Source organism: Aphidius gifuensis, linkage group LG1 (genome assembly GCF_014905175.1).
Source record: "Aphidius gifuensis isolate YNYX2018 linkage group LG1, ASM1490517v1, whole genome shotgun sequence".
Taxonomy (NCBI): domain Eukaryota; kingdom Metazoa; phylum Arthropoda; class Insecta; order Hymenoptera; family Braconidae; genus Aphidius; species Aphidius gifuensis.
In genome coordinates, this window is record NC_057788.1 from 16,034,051 (window position 1) to 16,056,439 (window position 22,389).

General features: G+C 28.3%; 1 protein-coding gene across 4 annotated transcripts in view; it reads left to right on the forward strand.

Moving 5' to 3' along the window:
* Window positions 1-22,389, forward strand: part of LOC122849457 (calcium-binding mitochondrial carrier protein Aralar1) — a 46,652-nt gene that overhangs the window by 14,768 nt on the left and 9,495 nt on the right. For 3 of the 4 annotated variants that reach the window (XR_006373566.1, XM_044148161.1, XM_044148177.1), the window contains exons 2-9: window positions 14,787-14,843; window positions 18,545-18,687; window positions 18,750-18,865; window positions 18,941-19,080; window positions 19,181-19,654; window positions 19,878-20,072; window positions 20,138-20,308; window positions 20,425-20,565. Coding sequence is in view for 3 of the 4 variants with exons in the window: in XM_044148161.1 (XP_044004096.1) it covers window positions 14,787-14,843; window positions 18,545-18,687; window positions 18,750-18,865; window positions 18,941-19,080; window positions 19,181-19,654; window positions 19,878-20,072; window positions 20,138-20,308; window positions 20,425-20,565 (1,437 nt within the window). In the remaining variant the exon portion in view is untranslated. Of the gene's footprint in view, window positions 1-6,188; window positions 6,619-14,786; window positions 14,844-18,544; window positions 18,688-18,749; window positions 18,866-18,940; window positions 19,081-19,180; window positions 19,655-19,877; window positions 20,073-20,137; window positions 20,309-20,424; window positions 20,566-22,389 lie in introns of those variants that run through there. The other variant, XM_044148169.1, reaches the window with a different exon arrangement.

A 22,389-nucleotide genomic window follows, 5' to 3' on the forward strand; every position in this document is an offset into this window, starting at 1 on the left:
ATAAAATATATCTATTATTGAAAGTCGTATCGCAACATGTCTAATTTAAAGGAAAGAAATTATTAATAAATGTTAAAAACAATAATAAAAATATTATAAAAAACAAACTTTGAAAATTTGGCGATTCATGATGTGTATAAAACGTCAATTATGTATCCTAATCTTTCTTAATTTATAAACTTTCCTTGGCAACGAAAATCAACGACATTAAAAAAAAAAACAAAAAAAATTCAAAGAGAAAAAAAAAACAAAAAAAATTCAAAGAGAAAAAAAAAACAAAAAACAATTGAACGTTGAAATTAAAATTTATTCAAAACAAATTATAATGGAACACCCGAACATAAATTAACGTTAGCAACATATTTGCCCTCTCTTATAATTACCGATGACAATTTTATTTTTCAGTCAAGAAGAAAGTTTTAACTTTTTTTCGAGTAACTTACATTCAGGTCTATTTGGAAATATGAACATAATAAATTTTTTTTCGTTGATGTTCAGAATTTACGATAATAAAAAATTGAAAATATTTCCTGATGTACTAAGAGTGTTAAAAAAAAGCTGAATACTTTGGTTTACTGGAAAATATGATCGCTGTTGATAAGATGAATAGAATATTTTTCGATTTACAAAAAATTTTGAAAAATTCCAACATTTTAATGGAGGTTATTAAGTTGACATATTTTTTCTTTCTTATAATTACCGATGACAATCGATATTTTTATAATGAAACAGTTACAACTATTTTTCGGGTTATATACATTTAGGTCTATTTGGAAATATGAACATAATAAATGTTTTTTCCTTGACGTTCAGATTTTACGCAATTTTTGAGATTTCATTTGAGGTTATCGAATTGTCATATTTTGACTCTCTTATAATTACCGATGACAAACGTTATTTTTATAATGTGAGAGTTACAACTATATTTCGAGTTACGTACATTTAGGTTTATTTGGAAATGCGAACATAATAAATGATTTTTCCTTGATGTTCAGAATCTATGATAATAAAAACTTAAAAATATTCCCTGATGTTCCAAGTTCAAAAAAAGGTGAATTGGATATTAGAATATTTACATCTCTTGGAAAATATTTTTTTTAGAAAATTTTTATTGATTTAATAATTTTATTCTTATTTGAAGTAAGCTGTATGTTTCAAAAAAAAGACAATCATTTGAATTGCATAAAATTATCTCTTATAACTGACATGTCATTTTACAAATAAGTAATTAATATGCCGAAAAGAAAACAAAATATTGGAAGAAAAACATTATTAGGAAAAAGATTAAAAAGATTCAAAGATCCACATGATTAAATTCAAGAAGATGATGATGAACCACGAGAAGATGTACAAACATTAACGTTAGATACAATTCATAAACAGAAAAGTGAACGTACACAACGAAGACATTCTAAAATGAAAAAAAAATTCGAAATTAAAGCTTTCAATTATAGTCATGTAGTTCAGTAGTTGCGGTAAAGTATATATTAAAATATATACACAAAGGTAGCCAACGATATGGCACTGCGGTTAAGGTTCGAGCTTTGTGACAGGGAGGTCACGGGTTCGAACCCGACCACCAACGCCATGTATCGAATGATAGGCGCAAGCCGGCTGTACTGCCCAGGTTTTTCATGGTTTCCCTGGGCTATAATAGAAATCGGATACAGTTTAAACGCATTACGAAAGTCGACATCCATGACTGTCGCAAAATGAGTTGTAAGGAGTTGACGGTTGGAAATACAGAAAGCAAGACGTGAGGCACACCGTGTTAAAAACTTCTTCATGAAAAAGAAGTGTAGCACGTTAAATACGACTCATTTACATCATATACACAAAGGGAGTGATCAAGCTATTTATTCAATAGAAAATAAAAATAATAATGAAATTAACGAATATCAATCAGGAAGCAATGAGTAGCAATGAGTAGCAATAAGTAGCAATGAGGCAGTTTGGCTGATACTAGGTTTCAAAATACATGATCGATATCCAAATATTCAACATTTACACGTTCATCTCGAAAATGGTCAACGTGTTTATTTTTCAAATCGAAATATAGAAGAAAAAGTTGAAAAACCACCTGAAACCTGGTGGATCCACCAAGTGATAACGAGTCTTTAAATATATTAAATATAAGTGGTAAAAATACATTAAAAATTCGAAAAAACTGTCCAATTGTATTTGTCTAGGAATTTTTGACTTTTTTATTTTCAATAGCCTAATCGATATGGGATTAATATATTTCTAACCATAACCGTAACCAGCCCCAACGGTATTAATATTTGAAACTTACCTGTATATATTTTATTATACAATATAATATTTGTATGTATTCTATATGTATATTATATATATTTGTATATATATTTGTATACTTTATACATGTATACGTATGAAATGTTTTTTTCGTTTAATTATTTGTGTTTCTGTTGCTAAGAAGAAAAATAACGATAATAAAAAAAAAAAAGATAGTCAAGTTCCCCAAGGTGCACCCTAAGTGTTCGGTAGGATTTTTTATTTTTTTTCTTGCTGTTTACGAAAATGTTATAAAAAAAAAAAGTTTGTGACACTACATATCGTTGAATAAAAAAAAAAATAAACGACCGAAAAATTTGAAAAAAATATCGTAGATTCTACAGATGAAGCGTCGTCGATTAAAACATTGCCGGAATTGATCGGTCAATATTTGGAATTGGGCAATGTCCAAAAATGGGCATATTAAATATAATGAGGCCCAAAAAGTAAAAAAAATATCATGTCCGTTTTTGGAAAAAAAAAAACCTAAATTTGATTTAACATCGACTAATTCAGTTCAGCGGTTCAAAAAATATTGTAAAAAAACAGTTTGTGACACTACATATCGTTGAATAAAAAAAAAAATAAACGACCGAAAAATTTGAAAAAAATATCATAGAGTCTACAGATGAAGCGTCGTCGATTAAAACATTGCCGGAATTGATCGGTCAATATTTGGAATTGGGCCATGTCCAAAAATGGGCATATTAAATATAATAAGGCCCAAAAAGTAAAAAAAATATCATGTCCGTTTTTGGAAAAAAAAAACCTAAATTTGTTTTAACATTGACTAATTCGGTTCAGCGGTTTAAAAAATATTGTAAAAAAACAGTTTGTGACACTACATATCGTTGAATAAAAAAAAAAAATAAACGACTGAAAATTTCGAAAAAAATATCGTAGTCTACAGATGAAGCGTCGTCGATTAAAACATTGCCGGAATCGATCGGTCAATATTTGGAATTGGGCCATGTGCAAAAATGGGCATATTAAATTTAATGAGGCCCCAAAATTGGGAATAAATATGACCATTGCTTTTGGCCAATCTCGAAATAACAAAACGTCACAGAAAAGCGCAAACATAAGTGTCCTACGGAACACTAAAAAGAATAAAACATATTGACATAAGCATTATACCCCGGCAACGCCGGGTCCGGCTTACTAGTATTTTAATAATTTTAGGCATATTAGATGTTTTTTTTTGAATAAATTTTGACAAAATAAATAATTGGAATCGTCTGTGAGAATTTGCAATTCTCACACAATTCCGACACAATTCCGACAGACGTACGACAGTATATTTTTATATTTTGTATTTAATATGAAAAAAAGCATTTTATTAATAAAAATTTTTGTTCAATATTAAGTTATAATATTATGATAATTTTCTAATAAAATAATTTAAAAAAAATCTAATATTATGCATGCATGCCTATAATTATTAAAAGATTATAATTTTATTATTAAACAAAAATTTTTGCAAATCGCAAATTCTCCAGACGATTCCAATTATTTTTTTTATCAAAATTTATTCAGAATAAAAAAATCTAATATGCCTAAAATTATTAAAATATTATAACTTTAATATTGGACAAAATTTTTTATCAATAAAATGCTCTTTTTTTATATTAAATACAAAATAAAAATATACTGTCGTACGTCTGTCGGATTTGTGTCGGAATTGTGTCGGATTTACAATTCTCACAGTCGTGTGTCGGAATTGTGTGAGAATTGTAAAATCTCACAGTCGTGTACAGATGATTCTGACAGCTAACCTCACTTTTAATACATAAACAGAATTGAGTTTTTTTAATAAAAAAATTAGTTAAAAAAAATTCTAATGTGTCTTAAATTATAAAAATATTATTTAGAAATTTTTAGACATAATATTTTATTTTTTAAATGCTTCTTACTATTTATTTTTGTGACTTAGAAATTCTTATAGTCGTGTGTCGGTTTTGTGTCGTTATTGTATGAGATCAGTGCACAAACCGACTGTCGGATTGGTGTCGGATCGGTGTCGCCATTTTCGCTAGGGTAAGCCAATAAACCTGATAATTAATGAGCAATTTAAATGCAATTTGTCTCTTTCTGAGGTGCTATTCTTGGACCCGTATTGCGGGAGTTATTGGGTCCCGCAATAACGATTCGCCGACAAGAAATGTTAGTCGCGATAGAAAAATTCGAAGGCGCTTGTTGTTGCTTTTATGTAAATTCTACCTTTTTTTTGCATTTGCATACGACTATGGCAACTTTACATGAAAGCAACAACAAGCGCCTTCATATTTTTCTATCGTGACAAACATTTCTTGTCGGCGAATCGTTATTGCTGGACCCGCAATAACTCCCGCAATACGGGACCAAGAATAACACTCCTGAACCCTACAACTTTTCCCAAGAATATTTTTTGATTAAAGACATATTTTTCGAGAAAAATTCATCAACAGATAAAATCGGGCCGAAAAAAAATTGATTTTATCGAAAAATTTATCTTTAATTTATTATAATAATTTATATTTGTTCATATTTAAAATCAAAATAATGATGAATGAGCTATAAAAGAATAAATTATAACAGACTAATAATTCGATGACGACTTGATGTCTATAAAAAAATCAATTTATTAAAAAAAAACAATATTTATTAATTGCACTGTGAAAAATTTCTTCTGAATTTTAGAAGAAAACTTCTTGGCAAAAAATGGTTTAAAATAAAAAAAAATTATTCATTTTAAATAAAAAATGGTTTGTTTAGAGATACAAAAAATTCTTGTTTTAAATAATAAATTGTTTATAATATTCAGATAGAGTCTTGTTAAAAACGATAAGTGGTTCGCGTCAAGAAGAAAAACTTCTAAACGTAATCCCCACTACTCCTTGACAGAAGCACTATTATGATTATTATATTCCATAAGTTTCTCGTTTCAAACGGCAGGGGGACTTTTTCAAGAAGAAAACTTTTAAAGTTATGCCACATGATGTAAGATGTTTGACGTAAACGTTTGCTGTTTGTAAAAGGATAATTGTCATTTGTTAAAAACGATATACTGTTTGTTTCAAATGACAGATGACTCAATAAAAACAATAAAAGTAATGAATTAAGAAAAATTAAATTTTGTTATAAACAAAAAGGGTTTTAAAGGAATCAATGTTTGGTTTGATACAAACGGTTTCTTTCTTTTAATCAAACTAATATTCTGTTGGAAATGTGAAAAAAAAAAAATTAAAAATTTAATTTTTTTTTTATTATAATTAGCTTCCGCGATAAAAAATAAAAAAATGTTTTTTTTTTTTTGGAAAAAATACTTTTTTTAAATCATATAACTCGACACAACTTCTTAAAAAATTAATAAATCGACTTGAAATTCTGACTGTAGCTTCATTATAAACTGCCGATTGCGAAAGTATGATTAAAAAACTCATTTATTTATATTGTTTATTTAATTTTTAATTTTTTTCACTTTCATGCGCATGATCATGCACATGCGCCTGTTATGCAAACTTGTTGAGAGAACAGTAGCGTCGAACAAATAATTTTTTAAAAATAAGAATTAAAACATGGCTGATCTAGCCCCTCATATCCTACACTGTTGCAAACTGGATTTTGGCTGACTGCGCATTCAATTGCGCATGCGCGAAAATAAACAGGAAAAAAAAATAAACACCCAAAAGAAAGCACCTGATGATTAAGGTAGGTACAAAAGTCCGCCATCTTGATATACCGAACCGAACGGAGGTTTTGGAACGTACCCCTGGTTTTATTATAACTTAATTTTTACACAAAAAAGAGAGCGCTATCAACTTACATCAGTTTGATACTGTATAATACATATTATACGTAGTAAAGTTCGAAAGCCCACAAGTCGTCGAATACCCAACACTGCACTGCAACTCATTCACCGAGTAGCGCGCAACTGGTGTGTGTTAGTGTGTGTTAGTGTGTGTGTATATATGTGTGGGAGCGAGCGAATGACGGAAGAGTATAACGTAATTACATATGTGATGTGTAACCGGTGGTCCCCTGTGGTCACAGTGGCTCAGCCTCAGAGAGTCTCCTGTAGTGGAATCATTTCTTTGAGTTTACTTGGAAAAAAGAAGATACATAAAAAGAATTAGTTGCAATCAGAACATTTTAATAATTAAAAACAAAGGTCAAATCAATATTTTTTTTTATATATATTTTTGGTAGTTTCTGAAATAGTTTTTTTGAGTGTTGAGTGAAAGACACGTGGGGTGTTTATATATAAAAAAGTTTTTAGTGACTTGTCATCATAAATAAAAAAAATTTTGACAGAGATCTTCAGTTGACATGCCTGCATCAAAAGTACGTAAGAGCAGTATTTAAATCATTCCTCACTTTCCAAACTTGTGTTATTTTTTTAAAATTGTTATCTTATGTTTATTTACGACATACAAAACTGATGTGTTTTATTTTGGTTATTGTTTCTTATTTTTAATATAATATAGACGTTTTTATTTTATTATTTTCGGCTGTGAGTTAGTTATTATATTCATAATATCACGCGATTACCACGTGATCATTATTTGTATCGAAGATACTGTGATTGAGAACGTTTAAGAGGCATAGAAAAGAAATAATTTTTCGTTTTCATTGAAATGTCAAAGGGTTATTTATTTTGTTTTTCTCAAGGCTAAAAAAGACAATCTTTGAGGCTACTAAGATTAGCTTATTTCGTTTTTTAATATCTTAACAACAATTTAGTGTTAATAATTATTGCATAATTGTTTTTCAACGAGTTGTATCAGTTTCTTATTGATAACATTTGAAACTTCTTATTAAATGGTTTATTAAATATACTTAAACGAGTTATAACTATTTAAGCTTAATTTCAAATATATATAAATTTCAGGCAGTTTTTTCGAAATTAGTCCATTCTTTTAAATAAAATAATCTTACTTTCTAGTAAATTATTTTCAAACCATTATTATGTGTATTTTCTCAGATAATCATTGTCAAAATTGACAGTTTTTAGTTCATAAATTAATATAAGCGTTATCCCACATCTTAGTTTTTAGCAATTCAAATCTTTAATACTTTCTAAATCCAAAAATTTTTTGAAATCGACACAGTCGATAATTAAAATATTAATGCATCTTTTTGTAAAATCAGTAGTTTTGTTATAAACCATTTTTTTTTAATAATTAAGTTCTTTAATAGTTTCTTTGTGAATTTTTTTTTAAACCAAAAATTATAGTCAAAATGATAGTGAAAATAATAATTCAGAAAAAATAATATCAATTCATTAATATTCAAATAAATTCGAAAGGTTCAAAGAAAACCCTATTACCTCGAGAATTCCACCACTGATATGACGCTGAAGCTGGCCGCCCGATCGACCGCCAGTAGGCAGTCAACCCAGGGATCCATAGGGATAGTGTAGCGCCCCGCTCCATACAATAGGAAACACAACACAAGCCGGTTACCACGAGCTTTGTTCTTTTATTAATTATCAATTACACATACTAATACATTGAATAACCTTTTAAAAATTTGACCAGAGGTTTATTATTACATAACAATGATAACACAATAAATATTTTAAAGTTATTGAATGTAATAGTTTATAATAATAATTATTTAAAATCAAAAAAATTAAAAAAAAAAATTTTTTCTTTGCTTTTTTGTTTTTTTTTTCCGAGTAATTACGTCTAATAACTTTACAATGTTAATTGTTTTATTAATTACATGATGTAATGAACCTGTGGTCAAATTTTCATCAAGTTATTCCATGTATTAGTATGTGTAAATGATTTTTCAAGTTGTATGTGTATGTATAGTTGACCACGTTGTCCCGCGGTATTTTTATTTTTTTCTAACACTAATACATCGAATAACTTTTTGAAAATTTGACCAGAGGTTTATTATTACATGACAATGATAAAACAATAAATATTGTAAAGTTATTAGACGTAATAGTTTATAATAGAAATTATTTAAAATCAAAAAAATTAAAAAAAAAAATTTTTTTTTTGCTTTTTTGTTTTTTTTTCCGAGTAATTACGTCTAATAACTTTACAATGTTAATTGTTTTATTAATTACATGATGTAATGAACCTGTGGTCAAATTTTTAAAAAGTTATTCGATGTATTAGTTTGTAATACTGGTGTAAGTGTGTATAAATGCATTGTCCGCTGTATTTTATTTTTTTAACACTAATATCGATAATCTTTTTGAAAATTTGACCAGAGGTTTATTATTACATGACATGATAAAATAAATATTGTAGACGTAATAAGTTTATAATAATAATTATTTAAAATTTTGCTTTTTGTTTTGTTTCGAGTAATTACGTCTAATAATTTTACAACGTTAATTGTTTTATTATTATATGATGTCGAACCTGTGGTCAATTTTCATCGTTATTCCGGTTAGCTTGTGTAATAATTTTCCGTTGCGTGTAAGTAATAATGTCCGCTTTATTTTCTCACTAATATCGAATAATTTTAATTTGACCAAAGGTTAATTACATCATGTTATTAAAAAAACAATTAACATTGTAAAATTATTAGACGTAATTACTTCTCGGAAAATGAAAAGCAAAAAAATTTTTTTAATTTTTTGATTTTAAATAATTTCTATTATAAACTATTACGTCTAATAACTTTACAATATATTGTTTTATCATTGTCATGTAATAATAAACTCTGGTCAATTTTCAAAAAGTTATTCGATGTATTATGTTAGAAAAATAAAAAAATAATGTCGCGAACAACGGTCAACTATACATACACATACAACTTGAAAAATCATTTACATAATATTACTAATACACGGAATAACTTGATAAAAATTTGACCACAGGTTCATTACATCATATTAATGAACTTAACATTGTAAAGTTATTAGACGTAATTTCTCGGAAAAAAAAAACAAAAAAGCAAAGAAAAAATTTTTTTTTTTAATTTTTTTGATTTTAAATAATTATTATTATAAACTATTACGTCTAATAACTTTACAATATTCATTGTTTTATTATTGTTATATCATAATTAACATCTGGTTAAATTTTCAAAAAGTTATTCGATGTATTAGTGTTAGAAAAAAATAAAAATACAGCGGGACAATTTATTTATACACACTTACACATACAACTTGGAAAATTATTTACACAAGCTAATACATGGAATAACTTGATGAAAATTTGACCACAGGTTCATTACATCATGTAATTAATAAAACAATTAACATTGTAAAGTTATTAGACGTAATTACTCGGAAAAAAAAACAAAAAAGCAAAAAAAAAATTTTTTTTTTTAATTTTTTTAATTTTAAATAATTATTATTATAAACTATTACGTCTAATAACTTTACAATATTTATTGTTTTATCATTGTTATGTAATAATAAACCTCTGGTCAAATTTTCAAAAAGTTATTCGATGTATTAGTGTTAGAAAAAAATAAAAATACAGCGGGACAATGCATTTATACACACTTACACATACAACTTGGAAAATTATTTACACATACTAATACACGGAATAACTTGATGAAAATTTGACGACAGGTTCATTACATCATGTAATTAATAAAACAATTAACATTGTAAAGTTATTAGACGTAATTACTCGGAAAAAAAAAACAAAAAAGCAAAGAAAAAAATTTTTTTTTTAATTTTTTTGATTTTAAATAATTATTATTATAAACTATTACGTCTAATAACTTTACAATATTCATTGTTTTATTATTGTTATGTAATAATAAACCTGTGGTCAAATTTTCAAAAAGTTATTCGATGTATTAGTGTTAGAAAAAAATAAAAATACAGCGGGGCAATGCATTTATACACACTTACACATACAACTTGGAAAATTATTTAAACAAATTTATTTGAAAGAAAGAAAAAAGAAATATTTCTAAAAAAAAAATAATATTTCACATTATAAAAATTATAGAATGAAAAAAAAAAAGAAAATCTATCCAATTTTTTTTTTCACTAAAATCTTGGGGCAACGGAGTTTGAGCCGGCCCTGCTAGAGCGGCCGATTCGGCGGCGAGCTTCAGCGTCATCCACTGATGATAGCTAAATGGAGACAAGGGCAAATAAGGGGTCTCTGGGAGCCAAGGTTTTCTGATCACTGAATTTTAGAAAATTGTAGATTTCATCATTTTCAGATATGTTTGAAATTATACGATCCGAAATCACGTTTGTCCCCCCGACATCATGAGAATAAAATTCAAAAATGCCCGAGTGGAAAAATTTTCAGGATGCCCTATTTGACCTCAAACCCTGATCAGAAACGGATCAGGATTCCTTATTCAGGGAACCTGAGTCATTCCTGACCCGAACCTGGTCGAGACACCTTACGATTTCCTTAAGTCAGGTAACTTTTTCCAATCCTTGACGTATCCTGAATAAGGTTTCCTGAACAGATTCTGACCAGGATATTATCAGGAAAAATTTATCAAATAAATTAATTTTTTTTATTCAGTTTTCCTGTTCAGGAAAGGAACAGGAAACCTGAACGTATCCTGAACAGATTCTGACCAGAATATTATCAAGAAAAATATTTATTATTATAATAAAATATTTATTATTATAATAAATATTTATTTATTATTATAATAAATATTTATTTATTATTATAATAAATATTTATTTATTATTATAATTTTAATTCTAAAACAAAATGACAAGGGACAATTTAACAAATTGTTATATTTTATTTTTACGTTAAATTAACGTCGCAAATTCTAATTTAAGTTTTTTTTAGCTGATGTAATTTATGAAAGCAAAAAATCACATCAGATCATCGATAGACGGCATGGCCGCGCGTGTTAAGGCCCGTAGTTGTAATCTGAAAGTTCTGAGTTCGCGTCCCGCTAGTGGTTAGGTAATTTAAGTTATGTTAGGTATATAAAATCTTATCATTCAACCTGTTTCATCATTAACATTGCTATAATAAATTAGTTAGCCGATTTACAAAACATCAAATAATAAAAATTAATTTTTTTTTAGAATTACTTGATCCGTTTCAGATCAGGAATCCTGTTCCATTCCTGATCCGATTCTGATCAGAATCCTAAAAAAAAGCGTTACATTCTGATCCGTTCCTGAACAGGATTCCTGGTTATATTCTAGTCAGGAATCCTGATCCATTCCTGTTCAGGTATCCTGGCTCTAACCCTACAATCTGGCCAGGTTTCCTGATCCGGTTCTGATCAGAATCCTAAAAAAGAGCGTTACATTCTGATCCGTTCCTGAACAGGATTCCTGATCCGGTTCTGATTTGAAATCAGGTTCCCTGATCCGGTTCTGATCAGAACCTTAACTAAATTTCCACTCGGGTGGTAGCCATGAATGTTTGAGTCCCTTGGTGGAAAAAATCTCTCTGGATATTCTCCAAATTCTGTATGGATTTCTCCAGATTATTCCGTCATTAAGACCTTCTAAATTCTTTCGAACATTGTCTGAATTTTTTGGAAAAATATTTCCCATTTATTTTTTATATGTAAACTCTTATTTCTCGTTTTTTCATTCATTTTTCCATTCTTTTCCCGTTAGTTTTTTTAAGCTAAAATTCCGGAAAAAATCCGGAAATATTATAAAAATAGTCTGGAGATCATTCCGTGAATATTGCCAGAAGTCTTAATTGCCTAGAAATCTGGAAAAATCAGGAGAGGTTTTTACCACCACGGTCAAAACAAAAACCATTTTCTCTCCCCTTTTAGCATATTCAAATATCCTCGAGGGATAAACTGAAAAACTGATTAACTAAATGGCCTAAATTATTAACGTGAGTCGGGCGCGATCCCTTGATTTTCTGATTATTACCGACGAGCCTTAGTGCATGACGCTGAAGCTGGCTGCCACTCTGGCCGCTAAACGTAAATTGGACCTGAAAACATATGGTGTGTCGGGTGCCCCGCGCTTAATTTTTTTTTTTTTTTTCGTTATTTAAGGTACATTGTTGGCTAGATCTTGTGGGCGTGTCCTGAAAAAAATCCTATGCCTTTTACATTTGCGATTTTGTCGTACCAACCCCAAAAAACCAAAAATTTGAACTTTTCGTGATCATTTTTTTTACGTTAACCATTTATATTTTTCATTATTGATCAATTTTATGCAATATATTTCAATAAAAATCAATTATATATTGATAAAAACAATTATTCTATAATATTTATTCATTCCATATTGCGCACGAAAATTTTTTTTTGATAATATGCATCACTGATTTGCATCAATATCAAGTTTTTTATTTGTATCCAATTAATATTCATTACCAATCTCAATTTTATGTAGTTAATAAAAATATTTTTAATAATATTTTCATTAATATTTACATTTTTGTAATCAAGTTTCTTTTCTGCAAGTTTAAATTTTTCCGCTTTTTTAATATTATGGCTCTTCATTTAAAAATCAGTAAAAAACAAGTTTTTACCACATATTTTTAATTGATACTCAAAACTTAGTACTATAACCCCATATGAACCAGATATTAAAAAATTCCTTATTATTTTTACTATTATCTATCAGTTTTTCAAAAAAAAATTGGATTTAGAAATGTCATTTAGTTAAGTTCAAAGAAATTCCAAACATTACCTTCCATAAGAACCTATGCTTAACCTCTCTAAAAGTAGTCAACTTTGATTAATTATTAAAAAAAAAAAAAAGGTTTATAACAACGGTCCTAATTTCACACATAGATGCATTGATATTTCAATTATATATTGTGTAAATTTCAAAAACATCTTGGATTTGGAAAGCATCCAACAATGTACCTTAACAAAATTAGGCCGTTTAGTATTATCTAAATTAAAAATCAACTAATTAAAAGCTAAAAAAAAAATATCAACCCCCAACATAGCGTTTTAGGGAGGGCCAGGGGGACGGAAACTTTAATAATTTTTTTTACTAACTTTAAAATGAAGGTTGGGGCATGAAAATATTATCTAAATTAAAAACCAACTAATTGAAAGTTAAAAAAAAATATAAACCCCCAACATAGCGTTTTAGGGAAGGCCAGGGGGGACGGAAACTTTAATTATTTTTTTTACTAACTTTGAAATGGAAAATTGGAGTATAAAAATATTATCTGTAATAAAAGTCAACTAAACAAAAGCTAAGAAAAAAAATTACGACCCTTAACATAGCGTTTTAGGGGGTGAAAACGCGGATTATAGACAATTAAATTTTTTTTTCTATTTTGAAATCAAAATTGGGGCATAAAAATATTATGTAAATTAAGAGTCGACTGATTAAAAGCTAAAAAAAAAATATCAACCCCCAACATAGCGTTTTAGAGGGGGGCCAGGAGTGACGGAAACTTTAATTATTTTTTTTACTAACTTTAAAATGAAAATTGGGGCATGAAAATATTATCTAAATTAAAAGCCAACTAATTGGAAGTTAAAGAAAAAAATATCAACCCCCAACATAGCGTTTTAGAGGGGGCCAGAGGGGACGGAAACTTAAATTATTTTTTTTACTAACTTTGAAATAAAAACTGGGGCATAAAAATATTATCTGTATTTAAAGCCAACTAATTAAAAGCTAAAAAAAAAATTTACGACCCTTAACGTAGCGTTTTAGAGGGTAGAAAGGAGTGAAAACGCAGATTCTAGACAATTTAATTTTTTTTTTTATTTTGAAATGAAAATCGGGTCATAAAAATATTATGTAAATTAAAAGTCGAATAATTGAAAGCTAAAAAAAAAATATCAACCCCCAACACAGCGTTTTAGGGGGGGCTAGGGAGGACGGAAACTTTAATTATTTTTTTTACCAACTTTAAAATGAAAATTGGGGCATAAAAATATTATCCAAATTAGAAGCCAACTAATTAAAAGTTAAAAAAAAAATATCAACCTCCAACATAGCGTTCTAGGGGGGGCCAGGGGGGGGACGGAAACTTTAATTATTTTTTTTACTAACTTTAAAATAAAAATTTTAAAATGAAAAAAAAACTGCATCGCGACAAGTAGCAGATGAAAAATTGCTATGGTGCATTGTAATTTTTTAATGAAGACATTTGAATTTTTTCAACATTACTATTGTAAAAACTACATTATGCATAGCAAGTTTGATGATGTGCTTAAGCAAAAATTAGAAACTTATAAAAAATATACCATGGAAAAATACTATGGTACATCGTAGTATTTGAAAAGATGCATAATAATTTTTTCAACTTAAATTTGTAAAGATTTCATGTTACGTTGCAGTTTTTATTTTATACAAAATAAAAAATCAAAATCTCAAACATTGCTATGGTCCATTGCAATTTTTTAATCACAACATTGTTTTTTTTTCTTAATATTTACTGTAAAAAATATATTAGTTGACCGATGTTTCTTGAATACTGTGGGACCATAGTAAAATCTACGGTAAATTTTTTTTCGGGTGGTATTTTTTTTTTCTTTGAGCGTGCGGCCGGTTATTGCATCCGGACCCTCAAGTTTTATTATATGTATTATAATTTTTGTTAGTAGTGAAAATTTTATTTAATTTTATTCTTTCATTTTTATAGGGAAGTGGTTACTTGAAGCGAGCCAATCCAGAACGTCTTCACGAAATCTTCAATCAGGTAATAATAATAAGAATAATAATAATAATAATTAGTATTAATTATTGTTTTAAGAATAAAATATAACTTTCATCTTCTCAATATTATTTTTCGCAATAAATCTTCTAGATGAACATTTTATTTACGATAAAAATGGGAGGTCAGTAAGATTAGCAATTTGATGATAAAAAATGTCAAAATTAATATAAAGTTTGCCAATAAGTGTGCACAAAAATAAACGTTTAAAATCTTTAATTTTTGAACTATAAAAAATAGTTGATTATTCTTAAGGTTGCTTATAAAAAATTAAATCGTCACTCAATTTTTTTTTTTTTTGGCTCATTTTTCAAATGAAATAAATATCTATACTCTTAATTTTTTTCAATTTTTTCTGACGTCGTTTTTTTGAGATAATTAATGTTAAAGTTGACAACTTTTATACGCGAGGATAGAACTATAAGATGATATACCGTATATTTTTATTTTTAACGACTTCGTTTTTCACTAAAAAATTTTTCAAATTACTATCAAATTGTAGTGCTCGGCAAGACGAATACGATAAAAAAAATTGAATTTTTTCTGACGTTGATTTTTAAAGATATTTAATATTAAATTTTGAAATTTTCGTCTTTCTCGCGACGAGAGGACATGAGAGAATTGCGATCCGGCAACACTGCTCTCTTCTCCTTATTTACTTTTCACTTATTACACCAACGTGACATATGCCATTGCGCTAGTATATAAAAATAGTATATTATATAACTAGTACGTGAAGTAGGTGATTCTTGCACGATTTTGAAGGTGTCAATACGAGTCACCAGGAGTTGAGAACGAGCCGAAGGCGAGTCGAAAACGACCTGGTGACGAGTATGACACTTTCAAAGTCGTGGAGGATCACCTTCTTCACGTACGAGTTATATACAATATTTTTTGACACGAGGTTTGTACAGTGTTGCCGCAGGAGGTACAGTTGTACTTTTCGAGGTACGTTTTTGAAACGCCAGTACAAAAGTACGCCTTTTTTTTTGGAAGTACGTTTTCGTTTTTTCTTAAAAAATTTCTTGAGCTAATCAAATTGTATAGTATGCGCACGCGCGCGCTCAATGTATAAGAGTCTTAATTAATGCTACCGTATATGTTTTTTGTTATTTTTGTTTATTTTTAGCACAAGAAATATAATGACTTATTCTTTCAAAAATAATTCGATACTCAAGTATTACCATTGTTATTGTAGACTTTGAAAAAAATATTAAAAATTTTTCTAATAACGTTAAAAAAAAAATGAATGATGTTTTTATTGTTTTTGCTTCAATAAAATTTCCTATAGACTAGCTCTTGTCGGCCATTTTTTTAAAAAAGTACATTTTTTTGCCAGGAGGTACGTTTTTCTATTTTTTGAGGTACATTCACAAATTTGTCTGCGGCAACACTGGGTTTGTAATATGGACGCCAATATAGTGCGTAAGGAGATACTTTTACGCACGATTTCTTGTTAAAAAATCGTGCGTAAAAGTATTTTTTTACGCACTATAATTGGTGCGTAATGGCGTTTTTTACAATGTCAAAAAATACAGTATCTCACGATTTCCATTTTGCTTGGTGGAATAGTGTTAGTGCCTATCTGTTTACACACACACTACGATTTTTAAGGCAAAAGCGCAACAAAATTTTTAAAGAGGGGCCACAAAATAAACGTACACTGAAAAAAAAAAATTCTATCTGATAGAAGTTTTCTTCTTGAAAAAAAATGTATTTGGATTAAGATAAAGTTGATTTGGATTAAAACAAAGACTTCTTAATCCAAATCAAAAAAATTTTCTTGAAACATGAAAAAAAAGTCTTGGTTCAAGACGAACTGTTCATGTTTTTAGAAGTATACTTCTTGGATCATGAACAAATGCGTCTTGGACCGAGACAAACTGTTCATGTTTTTAGAAGTATACTTCTTGGATTATGGATAAATGTGTCTTGGATCAAGACGAACTGTCCATGTTTTTAGAAGTATGCTTCTTGGATTATGGATAAATGTGTCTTGGACCGAGACAAACTGTTCATGTTTTTAGAAGTATACTTCTTGGATCATGAACAAATGTGTCTTGGACCGAGACAAACTGTTCATGTTTTTAGAAGTATGCTTCTTGGATTATGGATAAATGTGTCTTGGACCGAGACAAACTGTTCATGTTTTTAGAAGTATACTTCTTGAATTATGAATCGATATGTCTCGGTTCAAGGCAATATTGTTTTTATTTATGAACATTTATTCATATAATTTATTTATATATAAATTTATTATAATTAATTATTAAATTACTATAATATCATTCTTTTGTTATATCGAAACATTTTATGTTTTCCAAATAATTGTTAAACATATAAATAACATTTTATCATTATTATTATTTAAGAATATAAACAACAATAATATAATAGTTAGAATTATTGAAAGATTTAAGATTTACTGTAAAGAAAAACTAAATTATAATCGAAAATTGAAAAAAAATGTATTATTTTTTTTTTAAGTTTTATATCAGTACATTCTAAAAATAAATTAAATCAAATAAATGTTAAATTTAATTTATTAAAATACAAAATGTGTCAATATTGAATCGACTCAAAATACTAGCATTTAAATTGTTTATATTCTTAAATAATAATAATGATAAAATGTTATCTAAATGTTTAATAAAATTTAGAAAACATAAAATAATACAATAGTACACTAAAGTAATACAAATTGATACGTGGTAGTTTTAGTTCATTTGTTCATGTAATAAATTTTAAAAAACAAAAAATATCTTGTCACTAAAGTAATACAAATAACTTCCCGTTTCCATATCGCGCCCGTGGTTAAGCGAGCTAAGGCACAGGTTTAGATTAGATAGGTTTTACGGTCATAGGTTCGGGTCCCGCGTTGGGTCAAAAAAAAAAAAAATTGTAGGAAAAAAAATTATAAAATAAAAATTGCAGGAAAAAAAAAATTACAAATTACAAGTTTGTAATTGAAAAATTTTTTTTATTTTCAATCCTATTGAGAATAAATGTTCATAAATAAAAACAATATTGCCTTGAACCGAGACATATCGATTCATAATTCAAGAAGAATACTTCTAAAAAAATGAACAATATGTCTTGAACCGAGACACTTTTGTTCATAATCCAAGAAGCATACTTCTAAAAACATGAACAGTTTGTCTCGGTCCAAGACACATTTATCCATAATCCAAGAAGCATACTTCTAAAAACATGAACAGTTCGTCTCGATCCAAGACACATTTGTTCATGATCCAAGAAGTATACTTCTAAAAACATGAACAGTTTGTCTCGGTCCAAGACACATTTATCCATAATCCAAGAAGTATGCTTCTAAAAACATGAACAGTTCGTCTTGAACCAAGACTTTGTTTTCATGTTTCAAGAAAATTTTTTTGATTTGGATTAAGAAGTCTTTGTCTTAATCCAAATCAATTTTATTTTAATCCAAATACATTTTTTTTCAAGAAGAAAACTTCTATTCTTAAGAACTTTTTGTCTTATAAATAGAAATTTTTTTTTTCAGTGTAGTGGTATACAAGTCCTCCAAGTCAAAATAATAGTACGACTATGTCCCTTGTAAGCAACCTTAATACATATATTCAAAATATAATTTTGAAATTATTTTTGATTATCTTTATATCATCAAAAACAATAATTAATTTAATATTTAAAAATTGTTGTACTAGTATGCAACTCAAGAAAAAGATGGAGAACGTTTTATGACCCCCGCTGATTTTGTACGAAGTTATCTGGGTTTATACACAAACGCTGATTACAATCCTGATTCCGTTAACCTGCTTGCAGGAATTGTTGATACCAGCAAAGATGGGTAAGCTCAAAAAAAATTAAATACTTTAAACTTACTATTTATTGATAAATTTATTATTACAGGCTCATATCTTTTGCTGAATTTCAAGCATTTGAAGGACTTCTGTGTGTGCCAGATGCTCTTTATAAAACAGCCTTTCAACTTTTTGACACTAATGGAAATGGAATGGTTGCATTTGGTGAATATTGAATAACTTGAAAAATGTAATTTTTTTTCACAATAGTATTATGTTATTAAATTATTTTGGTTACAGAGGAATTTGCTGAGGTAATGAGAAAGACAGAACTTCATCAAAGATTACCATTTGACATGAATGGTAGTTTTATCAAATTATATTTTGGAAAAGACAAAAAAAGACTAATAACTTATGGTGAATTCAGTCAATTTTTGCATGTAAGTCATTTTATATCTATTATATTAATAAAAACACCATTAAATGAAGAGAATTGTAAGATGAAATATCATTAATGATGAAAAATAATTTTACTTGTAGGATTTTCACGAAGAATATGCAACAGAAGCGTTCAAAAAGTTCGATAAAAATGGTGATGGTTTTATCACAGCCGCTGATTTTCAAGACATAATGTTAAATATTAAAAGCCACTTGTTAACAAAAGAAGTCCAAAAAAATTTAATTGCAGCAGTAAGTACAGGTCAAGGAGGAAGAAATGTTAGTTTTCCTTATTTCATGGCGTTTAATTCTCTACTCAACAATATGGAGTTGATTAAACGAATTTATTTGAATGCAACTGGTGATCATCGGTACCAAGAAGTGACCAAAGAAGAATTTCTTCATTCAGCTCAGATGATGTCACAAATAACACCTCTTGAAGTTGATATTTTGTATCATCTTTGTGATTTACTTCATCAAACAAGTAAAATTATTTATAATGATTTAACAGCAATAACTCCAGAGCAATATTTCAAACATATTACAAAACGTCTTGCTGAAATAAAAGCTGTATCAGTAAGTTACCATACTATTATTTTTAAAATGAACAAAAAGTTAATTTGTCAAATAATGTAAAGTTAGTTTTCCTAATCATATAGTTGATTTAATATTTCTTCTTTCAACCAATGTCTAAAAAAAAAAATTTACAAGTATATCTACTATTTATGCCTTGCATCACATGATAATTTTAATTTTAAAAATTTCACTCACTTTATTTTAATTTTTTGTTTCTTTCTAGAGTCCTGAAGAACGTGGAATTGTAACACAAATACTGGAAAGCAGTTATCGGTTTGTTCTTGGATCAATTGGTGGTGCTGTTGGTGCAACTGTTGTATATCCGATTGATCTTGTTAAAACACGTATGCAAAATCAACGAACAGGATCATTTATTGGTGAACTTATGTACAAAAATAGTTTCGATTGTTGTAAAAAGGTAATTCAATAATTATGCACATACGAATTTCACAATTTATTTATTTATTATTATTATTTCAATAGGTACTAAGACACGAAGGTTTTTCGGGTCTTTATCGAGGACTAGTGCCACAATTGATGGGTGTTGCTCCAGAAAAAGCCATTAAACTTACTGTTAATGATTTTGTACGTGATAAATTCATGGACAAAAATGGTAATTTGCCGTTAACCGGAGAAATATTATCTGGTGCATGTGTAAGTAATTAAAAATTACCAACGAAAAAAATAAGAAAAATGAGTAAACTGAAATTTTTGTAATTTTTTTCATGTATTTTTCAAGTTTATTATTATTTTTTTTTTTATACTTCTAGGCTGGAGGATCACAAGTTATATTTACGAATCCACTCGAAATCGTTAAAATTCGTCTTCAAGTTGCTGGAGAAATCGCTGGAGGCCAAAAAGTTCGTGCATGGACTGTTGTCAAAGAATTAGGACTTTTTGGTCTTTACAAAGTAAAATTTATTTTATTTTTATATATTTGCATATACTATTTATTAAGGTTGATTTCAAGTCGTATACTCGTACTAATATTTGAATTTTGAATAGCCCGCCCGAGAAAAATGAGTTATATAACCTGGGGAGCGTTCGATAGCTGGCTGAATGTGGCTGAGGCCAAAAATATGGCCAATTATCATCATAGTTTATTTAATAAGTTTGCAGTGTCAGCACTGCTACATTATAATTTCAAATATTTAAGCCCTTGTGTAAGCCCCAAGGTAAGACAATTCTTTGGGTTCAACATTGTAACCATAGCTATATATAAGAAAAATTGTAATTATCCATTTGTTTGATTGTCCAAGTCACGACGTACAACAATTAATTTATTATCAGCATTTGTTTCATTAATTAAATAATTCACGTTATTTTTTTTTTTTTTTTTAATATGCGGCCATCTTGTTTGAGGAATTTTAACGCGCGATTCTGAACGCTCAGGGGATTTTATCCGGGGAATTCATCAAGTGTAGAAATTACCAGTGATTATGAACACACCCACTAATGTCTAAAATTTTTATACTTAACTGTCGCGTCTTTTTAGTATGAGTGTGGGCAGCTTGTATTACACACACTAATACTACTTCAGCAGATTTTTAATTCTTCGCACTGTGCCTTTCGACTGTTTTTAACACCGAATTTTCGTCTTAAGGGATTTCGTCAATTTTTTTCCGAATATGAGAATGCTTTGAAATTTATACAGTAGATTCTTGAAATACTAATACATTTTCTGTAATTTTTTGGTAATTGTTTGGAAGCTCGTTTTTTTTTTATTAATTTTCAAAGTTGACAACTTTTAACATGGGCTCTTATAGAGAATGCGATTTTTGTCAAAAAAAAGTCCATTAAAATACCAATATCTCTAATCGACAATATGACATCGTGAAAAAAAAACTATCGGGTTATAAAATGAGACAAAATAAAAGAGGTTTGAAGCTTAGTTTTTTTACAATTAATAATTAAAGTATGAAACAATTGATTTTTATGAGGAATTATTGAAAAATCACTAGAGACCTCTTGCGGATGACTTTGAGAAACACAATATTTCTATGAGTGCGAAAAAGACAAAAAACAGAGGAAAAATGTTGTCTCACTCTTCGTTTTAAAAAATCGACGAAATCCCTTAATTGATTAATAACTTTTAAAATCCGCAGAAGAAATCGATGATTTTTTAAAAATAATTTTCGTAATTTAAAGAAGTATAAGCTGTAGTAAAATAAAAATTCTTTGTGAGAGGGTTTTTCAAATAGAAGTGAAAACGATGCTTCCTGATTCCTATGCTTGCGTGTTAAAGTGCTAATTTGTTGTCAACTTTGACACTAATTATCTCGGTAAAAACGCAGAAGAAAATTTGAAAAAAATTCGATAAAATCGATCTTTATCCTTAAGAAAAAAAAGCAGTCATGTCATGGCGTCGCATTCTGCGTGCGCATCCAAATTTGAACTTGGCGCTTCATTTTTCAAACTTAGCGCCTCATTTTTGAATTTACTGGAATCTGATTGGGGTATCAAAAGGTCACGCGCATGTCGTATAAATTGATATAGGTGGCGCTAATTGCATATAGATATGTATGTGTGTGTTGACATATGTGATTATAACAACATTTTATATCTGTCAAAAAATATTAATGCCCATAACCTTCAAATGATTTACCAATATTTAATTGAATTGTTATAAATAAAAAAGTAGCTAATGTGTTATAAATAAAAAAATAATGAAAAATTGAAAAAAAAAAACTACATCCAAACACAAAAAAAAAAGATAGATTCATTTTCAAATATGG